This window comes from Tetrao urogallus (genome assembly GCF_951394365.1).
Source record: "Tetrao urogallus genome assembly, chromosome: 2".
NCBI classification, from domain to species: Eukaryota; Metazoa; Chordata; class Aves; order Galliformes; family Phasianidae; genus Tetrao; species Tetrao urogallus.
This window is the reverse complement of record NC_136814.1, coordinates 62810101-62829833: the sequence shown is the minus strand read 5'-3', so window position 1 is coordinate 62829833 and position 19733 is coordinate 62810101. Positions and strand designations below refer to the sequence as shown.

The following is a 19733-nucleotide window of genomic DNA, read 5'->3' as shown; positions in this document are numbered from 1 at the left end:
ATACTGTTTCTTCCTCAAACAGCATTTTCTTGTTCCCTCTCCTAAACGTCCCTCTTTTCTTCTCTTCTGCCTTTTGCATGAGATATGCTCACTGCAGTCTGTAGTGCTTCTGATGCTCCTCCTATTCTCCCTCCCTTAGGGAGGAATGAGTCTGGCAGACCCTGTACACAATATAAACTGCTCCATCTGTGAGAATGGATTGTCATCAAATACACAGCAAACAGCTACAGGAAGACAAACTGGGCGGCCCCAAGAGATGTGTAGGTCTTATTTTTTTTTAGGTTTCAGTTCATCCTGTCACTTGTGACAGGTTTTGGTGTTTGGAGAGCTAAGAAACATTCCCTCTTCCCTCAAAGAGTAAAATCATAATTATATGATAAACAAGGTAATTAAAAATTCATCATTTTCAACTTCAGGAACAATAGTCCTCTACCAGCTGTGACATCTTTAGTCTAGTGAGTTAATGTCTGCCTAGGCAGGAGTGATACAGGTTACAAGTGATACTGTCACTGTGGTTCTGAGGATGCAGAGCTGGTGGGGTGGAGCTAGAGCACCCAGATTTGCAAAGGAGTAAGCTGAATACATGCAACAGCTGCCAGTTTTGGCAAATGGCACTTTCATTACCAATGTTTCTAGTGGATTTTATATCATTCTTAGCTTGCTATTACCTCCGCATGTAAACATCTCCATTACAAGCATCCAGGATGGTTTGGCTTTCTTCTCCTTTTTTCACCTAAGGTAAATTTCTCCTTTTTTTGTTAGTTTGGGTTTGGCACATATCCACTCTACAGTCACTAGTGAATTTAGAAATTAATCTGGTAAAGATATGCAGCCTGATCTGAATGTCATGCAGTTATGAGATTCTAATTCACTTGTAGATGTAGAGCTAGGGTAAAATTGCAGGTATGTATTACTCCAGATGCACAGAAAGCTCATTTGGGGTAAATGGGATTAATTCTTTTTTTTTTTTTTTTTTTTAATGGTAGTTTAAAATAATGACATAAGCCAACAACAAAAATTAGGACAAATATAAGCCATTTTTTAGCCTCTCCTTTGAAACACAGCCATTCTAACAGCTTTCATTTTACCCAGAACAAGATGGTGTTGACAACTGTATGTACCATTTTTTCTAGGCACTTTTCTGACCCTGTAAAAGCTGACTCCATTTTCTAAGTGAAAATATTGTAGGTACTTTCCATATCTAATTGTAAGTAAATTATAAAAGTCAGCATTAAAATTCTCTAGATAATCACTTGCATTTCTAAATGGAGTCTGAGATGGATTTGTTTCCCAGATTGTCTCCAACTGGCCACAAGCATCGAGCACATCTCTTATTGCAAGAGATGTTCCACATTCTGTAGGAAAATGTACTGCATAGCGTTTAAAAAAACAGCCCTAAAAGATTATCATTAGCATAAATTATCTGCAGTGAAACCATCACAAAGCACTTAAGGCTGCCCATAACTGAACACCATTTTATTTATCCAGTTCTGAGTATAAGGATGAATTATTTTAGCCTACATTATTAATACTAAAATCATGAAGGAACACTGCAGAGCAGAAAGTGAAATATGTGATACATGCATACAGGTACATCTGTAACTTCTCACAGATAATGAGATGTATTAGAGAGCATGTGTTATGTTTTGAAAGGTTGCACACACTACAGAAAATGAAGCTCAATGCTGTGTCCGAATAAACTTGAAATTAAATTATTCCAGAGAGTTGAGTCAATGGTGGATTGAAAACATGTCTTCAGAATCTGGAGAAAACTACCTCACGATTTTTAACTGCTGTCTAATTTTGCATCCCCATGTAAAGTATAGAGACTGGCACATACCTGGCAGCTGTTTTTTTAAGACTTAGCATAGACTTATCAGAATATATCCTAGGTAATTTGAATAGTGAGGAAGTCAGTATGATCCTCTACCTCCCTTTTGCATTTGTCAGGAGAGGATTTTTGCCTTCCGCCCCAAGAACTTGGTGTGAGGCACATTGCTTGAGTGCCATAACAGTTCCCTCCCTTCCCATTTAACTGAAAATAAATACACACAAACTCCTGAAGTTCAAATGCGTGCATAAACATGGGTGCCAGGTCTCTGCCTCATACAGTAGATTGGCTGTTATGGCAAAGCTGAAACCTCTGGAGCTAAGTGTGTGATTTCCTCAATAGTCCAGTGTCTTTCTCCCAGACAGAAATATTCCAGAGTGCAGAGCAGTATAAAGTTCACTGGTGCATTCAGCATCTTAAAAAGTTATTTGAACCAAAATAAGAACACATGTCCCACCAAAGACAGGTCCAAATCTGTGCAATATTGGGCTGGGTTGGGATGTTGTGTTAAATATTTTGCACATAAATTTGATTTCAAACTTTGAGAAGGTAGGTGATGTGGTATGCTATGATTCTATGATTCTATGATTCTATGATTCTATGATTCTATGATTCTATGATTCTATGATTCTATGATTCTATGATTCTATGATTCTATGATTTGGAGCTACATAAAAACAATCAATGCATTTGAGCATGTCTTACTCATCACAAGTGAGTGCTCTTTCTCAAATGCCAGTGTGGCTGCTGCTTCGGCCATGTTTCAGAAGAAAGCAATGCCATTGCTGCCATTTTTCTGTAGTGCCCTATCTGAGAAGAATTTTGAGTATGAGTTGACAGAAATTGCTTCGTTAGCCTACACAGCCCAAGAACAGTTTTCACGTCTTCAGAAGAAGCACCTAATTTTGTTGAGATTCCTGGCAGTGAATTTTAGCTGACAGATAATCCCGCAAAATGACAGGCTAGAACATGACAAAGCTTTGCCCATGTATTGCTACTTGCCTCAGGCATCAGCTTCAAGCATCTCTTTGCCTCAAAGGTGAGCTGGGTGTCACCTGAAGTTGTGGTATCTTGGACTGCATTGAGTCCTAACTCCTCCTGAGAATCAGATGAAGAGACAAGATGTCTACTCAAGACACCAGGTTCCTCTGCAAAGATGACTACTCAAAGATTTGATGTGCCACTCAAACTCAATTGGATCCAACAATGTAATTTGTTCCACAACAGGATGACCCAGCAGGGTTTTTTCCAGCACAACATGAAAGAAAACATTAAAAAAAAAAAAAAAAAAAAAAAAAAAAGTGGCTTTACAAATTTGTTTAATTGATTATATAAATTGCATCACTCAACAGCCTTAGGCTGACTATGAATATTTCAGTATTGTTCACTTCTTCAGTTTCACATCTAATGTTCTTCTGGAGTAAACAAATGTTGTGTGGGAAACCCTGCTTTCCTGTAAATAAAATGTGTTCCAAAAGAGAGTTTAAAGAGAGTTTAGTAGCAATTATTGGAAATTTGAAAATGAACTGATGTAAAATTAAAGAATGTTATAAAACACAACTTCAATATAATTCTGTGAGAACCACACAAGTTTTTTCTACTGGACCTGAAGGGTATAAATTTTGACAAAATAAAATATCACTAATTTAAAAAAAAAAAAAAGTACAGAAACTATTGTGTTTCTGAAAAGAATTCAGAAAGTACTAGAATTTGTTATGGTACTACACTGCCCAAAATGCCAAGAACTTATCAACAGAGTCCAGAAAAGCAGAGGCAAAGTGCTGCTAAATGTTTAATCACATATCTCTATTACTTTAAGTTTTGTGTAATGGCGTCGCACAGTTTTGTGAGCCAAATGTCAGCAAGGGCCTCATTCGTATATTAGATAATCAGATGTCCATCCCAAAAATGCACTAAAGGAATAGGGTCTTGCCTTGAAAACAGGAAATCCATCACTGTGGCAACAAGAGTGTTTCTGTTATTCATGCAGATATCATGGGTGCTAAAACTACATTTTATACTGGAAGTTATTATTAGCAACTCCTCCTCATGGGGATTGAGGAGGCTGTCAGACTCCAGACATGCTGCCAAGCACAAGCAAGCTGCATATGATCATCTGTACAACTTTCCTCATAGCCTGTATGGATCTTCTTCCTGTTCTTGGTCAAAATCTTTGTGTTACAGGCAGTTAGACTTCTCAAAACCTAAATCCCCACAAGTACTTGCATATTCAGTACCAAATTGGACTGGAGTGTACAATGGACAGAACTACCAGACAGCAAGACCCTAGACAAAGTGCAACCTGAAGAAAATCATCACCAGTGACATGTTTTAAATGAATCTGCATTTAAGGCTTGATTTGTAAGAGGTGCTAAGAGCCCAGATCATTCATTTCACTATTTAGAAACCAGCTGTGAAAATGTCTAATTTCTATCTATCTCAGTCCACAGCATGGAATTGATGATACATACATTAATCTGAAAGATGGAAATTGTGAACATACTATATAAATGCTAGCTATTACCACAAGTTCATCTGTAGATGACTTGACAGAGAATAGCAGATTATAGATTGCCAAATAAGATCTTTCTGAAGGAGATAGCATAAAGGATTGTTCAGTACTTCCAGTAAATGAGACATGGTAGCTTCTTGCCCCTGCAAGTGACACGCTAAAATCCTCAAGGTCCAGCAGCTAACCACATCTTGTATACTGGGAAAGAAAATTGAAACACAAGCAGAATTACTATTAAATGTGAACAGAATTGGGATTCTCAACTCTGTGCAGCTTATTGAATATTTTCCATTTTTATTTTAATGTTGAAGCATTTAAAAATATCTCTGCTGCTTTTTCTTTTATCATCAGTCCACTTAGCAGGGCAAAGTTTGTTCGTTTTCTTTTTTTTTAATGCAGAATAGTAGAAAACAATCCTTTTTACCCTTTTTTCAGTATTTCTTTTTTCTAACCTCATGCCATGCTTCTGCTAATTACCATTGATTGGAAAACAGCTGACCAATTTACCCTGGCAGGATAGATATTAATTTGCTGCTGATGGAGAACAGGCAGTGAGAACTGATTGGTAGCTTCAGCCAATTAGCAATCAGCTGGCAGAGCTCACAGTTCCCTAAATGATGAATGTCCTCAAACTGCTGAGAGAAATTTATTGGATCAGCTAAAACACATGACTGAATATCTTCAAGTAGATAAAAGCTAGTAAACAAGGCTATATCTCTTACTGAGCAATCAGGAGCTAATTAGAGAAGAAAGACTAACAGGCTTCCTGTTGTTGTTGTGTTAGAATTTTTTTAGTTGTTTTGTATTTTAAACTATTGGGATTGGCTTGTTTCTGTTCTAGTCTACTATTAATATCAGTTATTTATATCTAAAAGCTAGTAGTGACTTAATGCAAGAGAATCTATCTGGTAAACAGTGAAATCTAAAATGACTTTCCTTCCAAAGTGGCTAACCTTTCTGAAAGGCAAAGAGGTTGTTATTGCTAATGCTATAATTGCAATACTGACAATTGGTGGGCAGCAACTCTTCTCTTTCTTTACGTTCAGTTGTCCTTGTCATGTGGGGCAGAACCTCATCTATGGGTTGGCCTTCCTGGGTGTTCCTGCATTGATTCTTTTGGTTATTGGCTATGCTCTGAACAACCAGACCTGGAGGCTGGTTACAGGCAAGAGGTCTCCTCTTCTAACAGAGAGCACGTGGAATCAGTTACTACAGTGCAAACTGACCTGCTTTGTACTGTGCAGCATCACTGGGAGAGCACTGGTTGCTCCAGTAACATGGCTAGCAGTCACTCTGATAAACGGCTCCTACTATGTGTGTGCTGTGAGTGAATATGTCTCTGTGTACTACTATGGAGATATTCCTAACGTGACTATTAGTGAACGCCAGAGGATTTTGGCTGCATTTCCGTGCAGTCAGCTAGTTCCACCAGAGCTGAGCAGGGCAAGAGATGAAGTGATCCTCCTGCTCCGGTACCAGTCACAGGTGAGTAATCCACTTTGTTTCTGCTGTGAAAGCTGTTGTCTGCAGATTTAGCAATGACACCACTGTTTATTGAGAAGGCAAAGGGTGAGGACAGAACAGGATCAACGTCTTCTGCCTTGAGTGGAGCCCGACTTGTTCCCATAGGTGGAATTGAAAATCCAGTACATACATGTCACTTCTGACCCTTGCTACTGGAAGATGCATGCTTGTGTCTTGAGAAGCATCATCAAGTAAGACAAACGGAAGTTCAAGAGCCACTGAAGGGCAGGAAGCTTCTTGAACTCAAGCACAAGAAATGTGTCTAAGGGGTGCAGACTGTGAGAGCTCCATATAAACCAAAGTCCTGTTGTTGCTGGTTGTTTGTTTTTGTTTGTTTGTCTTGGGCATCAGACTTGAGTCTAGAAGTTAATATTCCAACCAGATAATATTCCAGCTAGAACTAGGGAGAATGTTAACATTATTACTTCAAGGAAAATTGATTGTAAATATGGTAAATAAGGTAACTTGGGCTAGGAATTAGAGGGTTTCTATGTTGCAGATTCACACTAGTAGCTATAGGGCAAACATCCTTAAGTTATTCATCATGTCTTCCTTAAACTTGATGGGAAGAAATGAATTTCAGCTGTCTGCAGTAGTCAGGGACTGGGTGTGATGGCAATAGATACAAGCCATGCTTATCCTCTGCTAGCCTCCTTATTCGGGGAAAAGCAAGAAAGATTGTCTTAGATTTCTATTTTTTATGCCTAGAAAATAGCACTATAGGTTTTTTCAGCTCTGATCTTGTTTGTTTGTTTTTGGAAGGTGGCTGGCTGGCTTCTGATTGCTGTGGTAGTCATCACTGTCTTCCTGTCTTACTGCCTGGCAAGCTGCTTCTCCCCGCTCAGCTTCCTGCACTTCAGGTACTGGACCAGCTATGTCCGTAATGAGCAGGAGCTCTTTGATGAAGCAACAGACCAGCACTCCAAGCTTTATGCCATGAAGCATGTAAAGAAGTTCTTTGGATTTGTCCCAGGAAATGAAAATATAAATGAAATCCGTATCCCATCACTCAGGGAGTGGCAAGCTATCTCTGGACTGGCCTTCCTAAAATTAGTGGATGAGGAGCATTACGACTACAGTCTCCTCCATGACTGGGCACTCAAGGACTCGGCAGACAGAAAATATCTGAAGCTTGATGAAGACCCCTGACCATAACTTAGCTGTTAGGTTCTGAGCCCCTGCCGACACCTTGTGGAAAAATCAGAAGTGTCTACCTCTGCTTTAGACCTGAACTGTGGTGGAGCTTTCTGATACCTTATTACATAAAGGGCATGAATAAATACTTTGTTAATGTAGTCCTTCAGGTACTTATACACTGCTCCTGATGGTGTATGACTCCTGTGGGATGCAGAGGTCAGAGGCCCCATCTGACTGGGGTGGGCTGTTTCAAGCTGCAGCTTCACTTTCTGACAATTCCGCAAAAGGGATGAGTTTCACTGGGAAAGAAAGCTATACTCAAATGCTTTCTCTTCCCTCTTGTTAAAAAATCTTTAATAGTAGATTCTGAGTGATTAGATCCTATGAGCCTGATCCACTCTGTATTAAGTAGAAGCAGATATCTAGCTTTGTCTTAATGACCTCCAGTAGAAATACTTTATTTTTCCTCTTCCACTTTCTCCTATGTGGATAAAACACCTCCTCAACCAAGGCTGAGTCCAGATAAAGTGGTTTGAAAACTTTCAGGGCACTTGATATTTTTAACAGAATTGAGGTGCACAAGAAAAGGAGGGGTGAATCATATAGCAGTTATGGGGAGGAGGGGGTAAGGAAGGGGGGGGGGGAACAACAACAACAAAAAAAAAAAGCAAAAAGGACACTTCACATGTGGAAACTTGAATTTGAGCGCTTCCTGAGTGGAAGCAGTAGCAAGGTCAGTTTCCTGTTCCTATTGTACGTACTTCAAAATGTGTCAGACTTTACAAGTAAGCTGGCCTACTATGTGGGGAAATATCCTTCTGAAGTTAAATTTGCTTTGCCTTTGAAAATGTTAAAATTCAGTCATACTATTGTGCCCACAGTCATTGCTGTCATCATTGCTTCCTGAATTGCCTTGCAGCCTGTGGACTGTGGGCTACCTAACTATGGGCTAGGATATAGGATGCTACCTACGGGGGTTTTGGTTTTGTTTTTTTTTGTCATTTTATTAAAACCAACAACAAAAGAACAGTCTTAAAATAGGAAAAACACATGTAGCACTTTCCCTTAGAAAATACAGGAGTTGAGAGCATGCTAAAAAGCAGGTCTTGTTCAAGTATGTTTGCTCTTCCTTTGAGAAACTTCTAAACATGGACTTGAAAAAGCTGAATATGCTGAGTAACTGGAATAATGTAATTTTCATCACTGAAAATTTTACAAATCTCAAGCCTCACTTCAATCCTAAAGTTTCTATTAATAGAACTGCATGGTATGTATGATCAGCTTAGGAAGCAAAGCATCTGTTAGGGAATACAATCTCTGATTTCACTTTAGATTCATTGGTGTTTGGTTTTGGTTTGAGTTTTTTTTTTTTTTTTTTTGAGGATGGAACACTATGCACAATCAGATACACAAAGCAGTTGTATGTTTTCAGAAAGTTTCTCCTGCCTCTCTGATTGGAGTAACAAAAACTAGCTGCTATCCGTTGTGATTTTTTTTTTGTTTTGTACCTTGTTTCACAGTGCCACTATGAAATGATGCAGAATTTGTAAAAAGACAAATTGAACTATCTCATAATTGTAGTGAAACTAATTTTAAAATGAATCTTCATGTTCTCTAGCTTTGTCCCAATTGCTGTTTTTTCCTCTGTTTTTTAGAGGTTTTTTTTTTTAATCTGAATAACAAACTTTATCTGTCATTGTGAATTCAGCCTGCTAAAATGCATAATATTGTCTTGTTGGGATATGTTAATCCAGAGCATTAAATACAGCTGTAGTATTATGGATTATGGTGCATTTCCCTTCATTTCTCTGCTCCTGAAATATGTCATGGATTGGTAATGAAATAAGGCACTGCCTCCTAAAGAGTTTGAAGCTAGAGAAAAATCCCCAAGGCACTGAACTGCACATGTCTGCTAATACTGGTGTCATCTTACCCAAAATCAGTTTAGGATTGCACTTTGCTCATTCAGACTGAAAATGATTATTTCTACAACAAAAGCTTCCTGTAACCTCAGTGCTGTAAAAATATGAGGGAGAACTGTCAGCGGTGGATGCACCTTAAACAGTGCTATGTAACAAGTGCCAGTTGGTGTCTTGTGCTGATTAACCCTTAAACCCACCCTTGTAGGAAGCCCACACGGGGTGACAGTGTACCTTTGATTTCTCCAGTTCTGTGCTCACGCAACTCTGCCGTCTGTGTGGTGTAACTGGGAAAACCCCTGAGATGTCTGTTGGTGCTTTCTAACTCCAACCTGCGCTACCACCACACCAGAGAAACTTCCAATTTCACTCTGGGATGTCAGTCAGCTGCCCCCAGAGCCCCACCTCGTACTTCCCAGAGCAAGTTGTGAATACTCTTCAGACTGCTGACCCCTATAGGTTTCCAGCTGAAGAACGACATCGACCGAACAGGAGCAATGTCTTTTTAAAGTAGCTCTGCATATGCTGAACTCTCCGGGTGGAGTCCACAGGTGTCCACGCAGCAAAGGCTGAACCGCAGCTCCTCAACTGCTGCCGCTTCTGAGCGCAGCGCAAGGAGAGCGGATTTAAGCTCAACAAGAGACGACTACGACGACCCCCGTGCTGAGCACCGCCCCCAGCCCAAAGCCATCTACTGCCGAGCGAGTCGCGCGGCCGGCGCCAGGCGCTGCCAGCCGATGCCGGCGGGCGGCGCGCATGCGGTGTGCGCGGCCCATGGCCGTTGGCGGCGATGACGGACTATAGCGAGGAGCAGCGCAACGAGCTGGAGGCCCTGGAGTCCATCTACCCGGACTCGTTCACGGGTGAGCCGCGGCGAGGCGATGGAGGCCCGGCCGGCTACGGGGCGCTGCCTGCCGCCCCTTTTCTTATGGCTTTCTCGGGGTGAAGGTTGAGTGGAGCGTGGAGTGTTCGGGGTCCTTAAGCGTGCCGTGCCGGCTGTGGGTGTGGTGCCGGGGTGCCTCAGTTCCAGGATTAGGGCAGTCTGTGTGCAGGATGCGCTCTCGGTGTCCAGCACCCGGCGGGCTGCAATCGAAGGCTTCGTGCGCGAGATTTCTGCACGTTCTCTCCTTCCTACCTGCGCAGTATCTGCTCGCCTCATCTTATCCGCGCTAACTTCGCTCTGCCATTTATCCGCTGCGTTTGTTTATTGCTTTAGTCTGGAAACGCTTCTGGTTCTTCATTTTTACTTTAAAGCAACGTGGACCGGTGTCCTGTAGCTGAGGATGCTGAGTCAGTGACTAATACGCTTTCGTGTAGTCGAGTGTTTATTCTGATTTGTTGTTTGCCCGAGTAATAATGCACTCATACCCATAGAGAAGAGGGAGCACAAAAGGCTGTAGTGGTGGTACGTTAGCAGTTGGGCAAAATTCAGTTAACAGTGTCAGATCACATATACTAGATTGGTTATAGCTTACAGCAGTGGTACAGAACAGTCCTTAATCAGGGATTTCACTTGTAGCTCATGCTTGAGCAGGGAGGTAAAACCATCCAGTCCATGACAGCAGAACATGGATTTACCATTTTTTTTGGTCTATTAGGAGCCACTGTCTGTCTTTTAGCTGCCTCCTTCACAGGTGGGCAGTAAACAAAGCCTTACTTTGTTTTTGCGGGTGAGTATGGTTGCTCATGGATTTAATTTTTTGTATTGACTATTTAAAATTCACCCCCCTTTTCTAGGTTATTTCCAGAACTCTTGAAGGAAAGCATCATCCATCTCTTTTTTTTTTTAAGAATCATTTTCCACTTCCATCCTAAATACAGTGATAGGAATAAATATACTGTAAAGATGTCTAGGGTCAGAAATGGACTGGGCACCCATTGTACCTATCTAGCACAATAAAGTGAACTGGCTTTGGGACCTTTCTGCTTATATTTGCTTTACTAGTTCAAGTCACTCAGTGGTAGGTATGTCTGTACTCTTGCTAATTTCTCGCTATTGCTGTCATTCAGCAAGAACTTCAAACATCACATCACATGGAAAACAGCAGTTAACTGGAAAGCACCTTTTCATGAATTTTAAAGGCTTAAACACTGTATCAAGAGGCCTGTTTACCTTACTAGTCCTAGAGAAATTCAGTTTTAATTATGTAAAGCAGTTGTCTGATTTAACGTATATCTTTTTTTCTCTTTTTTTAACAGTGTTGTCAGAAAAGCCAACAACTTTCACAATTACTGTGACATCAGAAGCAGGTGAAAATGATGAAAGTAAGTTCATTATGTCTTAAATAGACTAATCTCCCTTCCTGTATATTAACTTTCAAGTTTATATATATATTTGTTATTCTGTGTTCATGAGTTAGAGGAAAGAAACTGCTGCCACCTCCTTCTGTTTTAAAGGAGTAAGCCCTGTGTGGAGCAAGTGTGTGTTAAAGGGAGAATTGGGCTGCCAGAACTGTGAGTCATGAACTGAAGGGGAAGGTTCCTCCCTGGTATTCTGTCAAGATGCATGAAAGGAAGGAATGTAGCTCTTTCTGGCCTTATTTCCTTGCAGGGCTAGCTCTCAGTAACATCAGATTGAGTGTGTGTTCCTTAGGCAGTTTTCCTCTTTGCTTATTAATGTCTAATGGGCATTTATGTTTTTGTCATATGCTGTGTGTGGAGCTGTTAACTACCACACTGGTTGTTGCTCCAACCAGGTATGCAGAATTTAAAGCAGTAATATGCTGAGATTCTCTCTAGGTTTGGTTGTTAGGACTCTTGCTTCATTTTCTCCAGCATTAAGTGGGATGTCAGGGAAAAGAGGTCACCACTCTGATACCCACTGTACCACAGAAAAATTTCCAGTCTTTCTAAAGTCTTCTCAGACATAAATAGTCTGGAATAGCTTATATAAGGGTTAACTTCAGTCTTAGTTAGTGGTATTATATTGCATTATATTTAAATTTGTTTTGTAAGATGTAATGTGTGTGTAAGATGACTGTTCCTTTAAGACAAGTGCTTTTCCTATCTTAAGATATTTAAGCTGTTGATGCAATAGAAAAATGTGCAATTATAATTCCGTAAGATAATCACTGTAATGTGTATTTTTTTTTGTTTTGTAGATGTCCAAACAACCCTTAAGTTTACCTACAGAGAAAAATACCCTGATGAAACTCCCCTTTATGAAATTGTCTCTCAGGAGAATCTTGAAGATAATGATGTCACAGGCATAATAAACCTTTTGGAACAGCAGGTAAGTAAAATGGAATATCTCAATTTATCTTGATATCGCTTGATTTAGTCAGAATTTATTCCTCAATTCGGTTGTTTTCTGAAAGATGACCTACTGATTTGAAATAACTTCCATACTTTAAGGGCTGACTTTGAGATTTGAATTTGGTAAATGGTATTAGTGATATAAATGATGTTAATGTAAAATACAGAGCTAATTCAGTGTGCACATGTAGAATAAGAAAGTGGAAGGGTTCTACAGCTTCCCCTCTTAGCATTTCTATCTCAAGATGAATTCATTTAACTGTGTATAAATAGTATTTGTGAAGCTAATTCAGTTCAGTTTTATTTGGAAACAAACAAACAAAAAAAAGGCTACATTTCAATAGCATAACTATTTTGGATCAAGAAAAAATACTCTTTGACCCTTGGTGTCAGTGACAGTGCACTGTAAAGGTATGAAGAAGTCTTGTTGACTTAAATATTTCTTGACCAATCTTATCTGCCTTAAATGGCTGTAGAGTGTTCTTCAGTCATTCTCTTTTTAGTTTACATTTTACACCTTTATTCCAGCAGCTGGTGATTTTTGATTTTGTCCCACCTGGAAGGAACATATGTAAGGGAGTAAGGGATTAAGGAATTAGGTGGAACGCAGTTTCTGAGTGTCTCTTGGTTTCTTAAAATCTAAATTTTATAAACTTGTACTTTTTACAAACTACTGTAGTTTTTTTTTTTTATCCATGAAGAAATTCCCCTGGTGTCTAAAATATGTTGATGACATATTATTATCATCATCAATGTTTAGCTGCTTACCCATTCATTTGAGAGTGACTTTAACTTGTTTATCTGGCCAATTGACTTGGATTTTACAGTGAACTTTGAAATGAATGTAGAGTGCTTCAGCTGTGTTATCTGTGTGTATGTACACAATTCTGCTTTCTGAAAAGATGTATGTATTGAGCTTCTGAAGATATAGGGTTCTTCTGCTTGAGTCTGCCTTCTTTGTGTTGTAGGCAGAAGAAAATTTGGGAATGGTAATGATCTTCACTCTAGTGTCTGCAGTACAGGAGAAATTAAATGAAATAGTGGATCAAATAAAAACACGAAGAGAGGAGGAAAAGAAACAGAAAGAAAGAGAAGCCGAAGAAGAGGAAAAAGTATGTAAAATATTTTTTCTAACTAAAGATTTAACTTTTCTTGATGCATGGGCTTGATGCAAGAGCAACTCTGAGCTGTAGTAGAAGAGTAACATCTAGCCCGAAGTTGATGTAGTTAATTCTTAAAGTCCACCAGGTAGTTCATTGCACTTCAAAGGTCTTTATTTATTTTTCCCCTCACTTTCTAAAGCAATCTTTTAACATATGTGTTGCGTGTTCACACCCCCCTCCAGCATTACTTCCTAAGACTGGGGCAGGGATACTTTTCCCAAGTGAAAACAAAGTCTCTGTAGTCAGTTTCTTATTTGAAGCAGGAAGTAAAAAAGGATAGAGTATGTAGTGCTGTGCACAGACTGCTCTTGTTCTGAAGAAGTCTGTCTTCCTTGGTGGAGCAGAAGCAGTAAGGACTAGTCTTCAGGATGTGGTTTGTCCTCCCTGCACAGATACTTTTCATCAATCAGCATGGAATAATTTTTCTATCCATGGGACATGCTGCATTAACTACTGATCGTGTGCTTTCTTGAGTAGCTAGAGGGTGATGAAACATGAAATATTTGGTATTTCTGAAATAGTAGGGAAAAAAAATCCCTGCCAACCCTTTTTGTCTGTCAGTAACAGAGAACAGTTAATGTATTTTTTTATAGAAAGTTTCAGTCTAGATTGCATGTAGGAGTTGATAAGTGCTGCTATTTAAGCATAACCTTTATTATTGATATGTTACAAGCTTTTGCACAGTAGGTTCAAATGTATTACTTGGTGTTTTTCTATAATTTCCACCTCTCTGCAGCTCTCTGAAGGGAGAGACCCATGGGGAGAATAGAAACAAGCAAGAATGTGTTCTTTGTATGTGCTTGGGGTTAGAGTTAATTTCTGAGAATGCCTCACAGCAAGCAAATGCTTCTGAGATGCTGCAATGTAAGTAAGGAAGAGAATGCTCATCTTCACTCCTAGTTTTGCTAATTGATCATATTTGTTTTCTGTTGTTTGTTTATTTTTCAGCAACGCTTTCATGGCACTCCTGTTACAATCGAGAATTTCCTGAACTGGAAAGCAAAGTTTGATGCGGAACTCTTAGAAATAAAAAGAAAAAAGATGAAAGAAGAAGAACAAGCGGGCAAAAATAAATTAAGTGGTATGATTTAAAACTGTACCTGAAGCTTTTGCAGTGTTCTCAGATTATCATGATAAGCCTTAAAAATAATTCTTACTTTGAAAGATAATAATGGTAAACAGATTTTAATGCAATATTAAATTATTGTTGTTCATGTTTCTCCAAGTCTTCTTGAGCTCTTTGGTGGGCTAAATAGAAAGCTGAATGAGTCAAGATTTCAAGTGAAGTCATAAAGGTTCCTAAGCTGTGTATTCAAGCTTTTGGTTTTATGCCAGGCAGTCTATTGCTTTGAGCTCCAGCTGATGAGCATTGCTCTAGCATAAGTAGCTGGGGATTATTAAACAACAGAAAGAATCTACACTGAGCAGTGTGGTGATTTGGCCTTATTTTTATTGGATCATGCCATGACATAAAATTATTCGAAGGCATGTAGGAGTTTGGGATGTTGCAGATGAACTGAAGCAACACAGTGGCTGTCTAGGGGATGCAACAAGCTTATGATGCTTAGTGAGAATGATAGTTTTCCTATAGTATTTTGGAGAAAAGCTATTGTAATTATAGTTCTAGGATGTGTTGTCTGTAGATCCCAATCCAGCAGAATCCAAACTCTATCCACTGGAAAAAAAATGTAGAAGAAATTATTTTAAGAGAGCCTGTATGCAAAAATAAGTCTTAAATAGCATTCTCCAGACACTACAGCTTAACTTTGGTTCTCCTGTGATGATAAATCCACTTTTTAACCTGGTTACATCAGAAAACAAAACTGATACGATTGTGTGGTATCGCTGAATGGCGAAGGGAGGCTATTCACAGTATGTATACAGTACCTTCTAATGGGATACAAGCACTACAGAGCAATAGCAGGGAACAAAGAACAAAAATTGGCTCATCCCTGTCAACAAACAGTGATGGCTTGAGGAGTGCAGTCTCTAACCAGAGAGATGCTGCTCACTTGGCTGCTAATGAGGATGAGGAGGGATGGATCCGGGCTCCGCCTTTTCATTCAGGTGTGTTGCTTGCAAGCAACATGAGCTCCCTGGGTTTGCCACATCTTCTTACCTGGTGCTCAACTACTGATTCAGGCTGTGACATGACAGTTCCACTGTATTTGCTGTTACCTCCCTCTTCTGTTCTGAAGGCTTTTGAAACCTTTGGCTGGTTTTGATCAAACTTGATAGAAGTCTTAATGGTAGTAAGTCCAGTGAAATCTGTACAGAGTACTTGATTTCCTTATGATTGGAATGTGTTTGGGCATCTGAAAAGAGTAAGTAGAAATCAGACTTCTAGCTTTTTTGTTCTTGAAATTGTTAGCATGCTGTTTTTCTCCTTAATAGTCTAGTTTATACATATGTATGTAACTAGATGTATATACATATATGTAAGTTTACACCTTACAAAAGTAAAAAAGGCTTATTTTCAGATTTTATGGGGTACTCCAGTAGAAGAAAAAGATGTCTTTGAATGTTTTACCCAAAGTGTCAAACAGTCTTTCTGATAGAAGATTAAAAAAACCAATGCAAATGCAGATGGAAAGGCTTGTGGAATGTCTTGAACTTTCCTTTCCCCACCTCCCAGTTAGAAAGACTTTACTTTGCATTGTGTGGTGTTTCCTTCACAGTAGGAGCTGGTGACTGGTTTGTACATACAACTTGATTTTTCATATGAAGGAGATAGCTTAATCTGTCCAGTTCCCAAAGATTTATTGTAGAATACAAGAGGAGGGCTGAATAAAGACTGTGAAACTGACGGTGTAAATTTTCCCAGCCACATTTCAAACATACTATAATCTGTATAGCCTAAGATAGCCTGCTAACTATTGTTGCCTTAGCTTGTTACATAGCCAAACAGCATTTTGAAATATATACTTTTTAACTTCTAGGGAAACAGCTGTTTGAAATGGATCACAACCTTGATACATCTGACATCCAGTTCTTGGAGGAAGGTAAATTTCTGTTTCTGCATCTGAAAGAAGTGGCTTAAAACATGTAAACGTTCCTAAGCAAAGTCAGTATTTTAATTCTGACTAAAATCTTATGTCAGTATCACTTTTAATTGGAAAGCATTTCTGAAAAGTACAATTTTGGAGATTGAACAAAAGCAATTTTATTCTCCCTAGAAAAAAAAGTTCCTTTCCATTTAAAGTTTTTGAAGTTCTGTTTTCTTCTCCCTGAAGATCAACATCAATAACAAACATCTTGTGCATCAAATTAAACATTACTTGCCTTTGTGCAATGCAGTTCCTTTTTATGGTTTTGTACAGATTAGTTTATTTACTGAAAAAATTCCCTGATCGTAGCTGAAAATTTTGTAAGCCTGTGCCAAAAGCTGTTAAACTGTTAGAGATAAATAAATCCACTCACGGTCACATATTATTTATTTTATTTCTATACCTCCTTTTTTGTCCTAGCTCAAAAGACTGATTGTGAGTTAAGGCAATTTTTTACTGTAGCAACATTATCTCATAGTATTGCAGAAACCACACATGCAGAAGAATGATGAAGTTGTGAGCATCAGTGAATATAAACTTGAAATGGCAGTCATGAAGAAGTTGTTTCTTCTAGTTAGAGGACATGCTTAATTTTTCCTTCCTCTGAAAGTGCTTAAAGTGAAGATGGGTTTTTCTTCCTCAAAAGAAGAGTAGCCTCCATGTTTGTATTTGGGCTCTATTCCTAAATTATGGGAACATAACTTTTAGTGCTAACTTTTAATCCCGTCGCTGTCTATTATTTAAAAACTCCTGCACAGATTAGTGTTGTAATTTTAAATTGAAGTTGTTATTAAATAACTCTAATTTTTGCAGCTGCTACAGTCTAATGATGTTGTGTAGATGGAAGCAGTTTAAAAAGGTCTCCTTCAAAGGCAATGAAAAACAGAACCTTGTTCAGTGGCCAGAAGATGTCGCTATTGATACATGCAAATAAAGTAGTAGTGGTTCTGAAGTTTTACTCCTAAGCTTCATCTTTTTTAGAAGAAAGTGTGACAGCATAGAAGGCTTCAGCTTGCTTTTCAAATTTAAATCTAAATTTATTATTTTTTTTTTTTTTAACATATCGGTGCCTCTCTGAATTAGTTGTCTGCCTTTCAGTTTTCCTCATGGAGAAAATTTAAAGGATAATTTTATATGATCTGATGTTCTTTATTGCAAGTGTGCGTGGTGTGTATATATATATGTATATATATATATATATATATAAAATGTGCATATACACGCTTTGTACTCTTTGTGTTAAGAGACTGTATTTTGTTGTTCAGGTACCTTTTTTCTCTTCTTGTAATACTTCTTTTCTTTTTTGTAGCTGGAAACAGTGTGGAGGTTGATGAATCTTTATTCCAAGAAATGGATGATTTAGAGTTGGAGGATGAAGAAGATGACCCTGACTACAACCCTGTTAATTTAGATAGTGATTAGACTTTTTTTTGAACTGGCTCTGTCATCAGTATGGACTTATGTAAGGAGAGAGAGGCAGAAAAACCACAGCATCTGTGGTTGTAGTAATGTGTATTGATTTTCCTTTTTTCAAAGAAGAAAAAGTATTTTACATCTAGGAGTATGGTCTTCTGATGACTGTCATAAATAAATTGACTTATATTTCACATTAAAAACCTGAGGCATACTTTCTGATTTTTATTTTTTTTTTCCTCCACTTCTTTAAGCATCCTCTGAAGAGAAGTGAGAGCAAGCAAGAAGGAAAAGATGGCATGGTGATTGTTAAACACACCTGCATGCAGAAGCTGAGTTCTGCTATCTTCTTTGTAGGATATGCGTGGGAAAGTTTCTTGAGTAGAACAGTTTACATGCTGTGCAGGATTTTTTCTTTGAAATTTTATAATGCAATAAATAATGGTCCCTTCTGATACCCCAAATTATTAGCTGAACAACTATAGATAGGCAGCACTAGTCATTTTTAATAAGGCATATACTTTTTAATGTTGAATGAAAACCACTTACATGTTAGAGTGAAATTTTGTTTGCCACAGCTTCAAAATGAAATGGTTGATTTCAAAATGGTTGATGTGTTTAGAAAGCTTTTTTTTTTTTTTTTTTTTTTTTTAAAGTTCTTATGAATCAGTGAACTTCCATGACAGAAAAAATAATTTGCTTTTGGCAACAGTGAATGTGAGAACACTGTCAGAGCGCAGAATGCAGTAACAGTGTTTTATAGTGTGCTTACATTTACAGTTGCTGAGAGTTCTTTAGGAGGAGACTGTTGGCAGTCTGTGGAAGTCTTAACATATGGTAAAGTTAACATCTGTGAGTTGCTGGGTAGCATGTTTTCCCATCTGAAGAGTTCCTTGTGGAGCTACTAGCTTTGTGTTAGGCTCCATCTCCCTTCACACCTCCAAAAAGCCTGGAACACTGAAGTAATGTGTATAAAGTGTTCGGTATTGTGTCAGGTGGAAGGATGGTGTGGATGAAGGTTTCAAGAAACAGCTCTCTGAACAAATAACTGCCAGGCACCTTGATGATTAGAAGCTGCGTGCTGGGTTTTAAAACACTTATGGTTGGTTGCCTTAACTGCTCCAGCTTCAACCTTTTAAAAGAGGATTGTACTAAAGTATCTATGCTTAGAAGATTAATGGATTTATGAACTTTAATATTAGGAAATTTCTTGCTCAAGATGAGAAATTTGATTCCAGAAATAATTTAATGATATGTAAGATCCTCTGCTCATGTCATTTGAGAACAGCTGTTCAGGATGATCTTGTATAGCATTTCAGTAGTCTTGTCTTTTTGTACTCAAGAGGAATAAATATGAGTTCCCAGTAGATAGAAATAAATATTTGAGTACCCTATAAATGTTTTTATAAACGAACCATATGCTTTTGTTTCTACCATCTTCTATTTGCTATTTTTAATTTTGGCACCTAAGAACTTGAGATAAGCATCTAAGTTTCAATTATAACATTGTGTGTTTCAAAGCAATAAGGAGGATCTGTGTACCAGCAGGTATTACCAAATGTATTTAAAAAGTTGTAAGCTAATATGATATTTAAAGTCTGACTTTTCCAAATATGCAGTTGGGTTGAAAGGTTTGTAATTACTGTGTCCAGTTTCCTGTGTATCTGCTAGCACACTTTAAAATGCTGTTCAACACAGAAGTTAATTTTCTTCTATGTCTCATCAGCTATATGAAAGCTTTGCAAGGTTGCTTTCAATTGTCAATTGTTTGTCTAAAATGAGCGTACTTTTCATAAAAGCAATGAGGAAGTTCTCTTCAAATCTGGACTGAATCCAAGAATACTGTATAGTCTGTGCAAAATGTGATAATCTGAGAAAGTTTTCTAAGTGGGATACTGATGATTCAAGAATCACATAAATGTGAAAAAGAGT

General features: G+C 38.4%; 2 protein-coding genes across 2 annotated transcripts; both read left to right on the top strand.

The window, feature by feature from the left end:
- Window positions 1–5270: 5270 nt before the first annotated feature.
- Window positions 5271–7016, top strand: CALHM4 (calcium homeostasis modulator family member 4; the record flags this gene model as incomplete). The annotated part of the gene is made up of 2 exons (XM_079532485.1): window positions 5271–5828; window positions 6630–7016. 2 exons carry the CDS (start codon window positions 5271–5273, stop codon window positions 7014–7016), a joined length of 945 nt encoding a protein of 314 aa, XP_079388611.1.
- Window positions 7017–9713: 2697 nt separating this feature from the next.
- Window positions 9714–18034, top strand: RWDD1 (RWD domain containing 1; the record flags this gene model as incomplete). The annotated part of the gene is made up of 7 exons (XM_079532732.1): window positions 9714–9786; window positions 11123–11188; window positions 12025–12155; window positions 13147–13290; window positions 14290–14422; window positions 16281–16343; window positions 17698–18034. The coding sequence occupies 7 exons, from the start codon at window positions 9714–9716 to the stop codon at window positions 17808–17810; spliced, it is 723 nt and encodes a 240-aa protein (XP_079388858.1). The 3' UTR covers window positions 17811–18034.
- Window positions 18035–19733: the final 1699 nt, after the last annotated feature.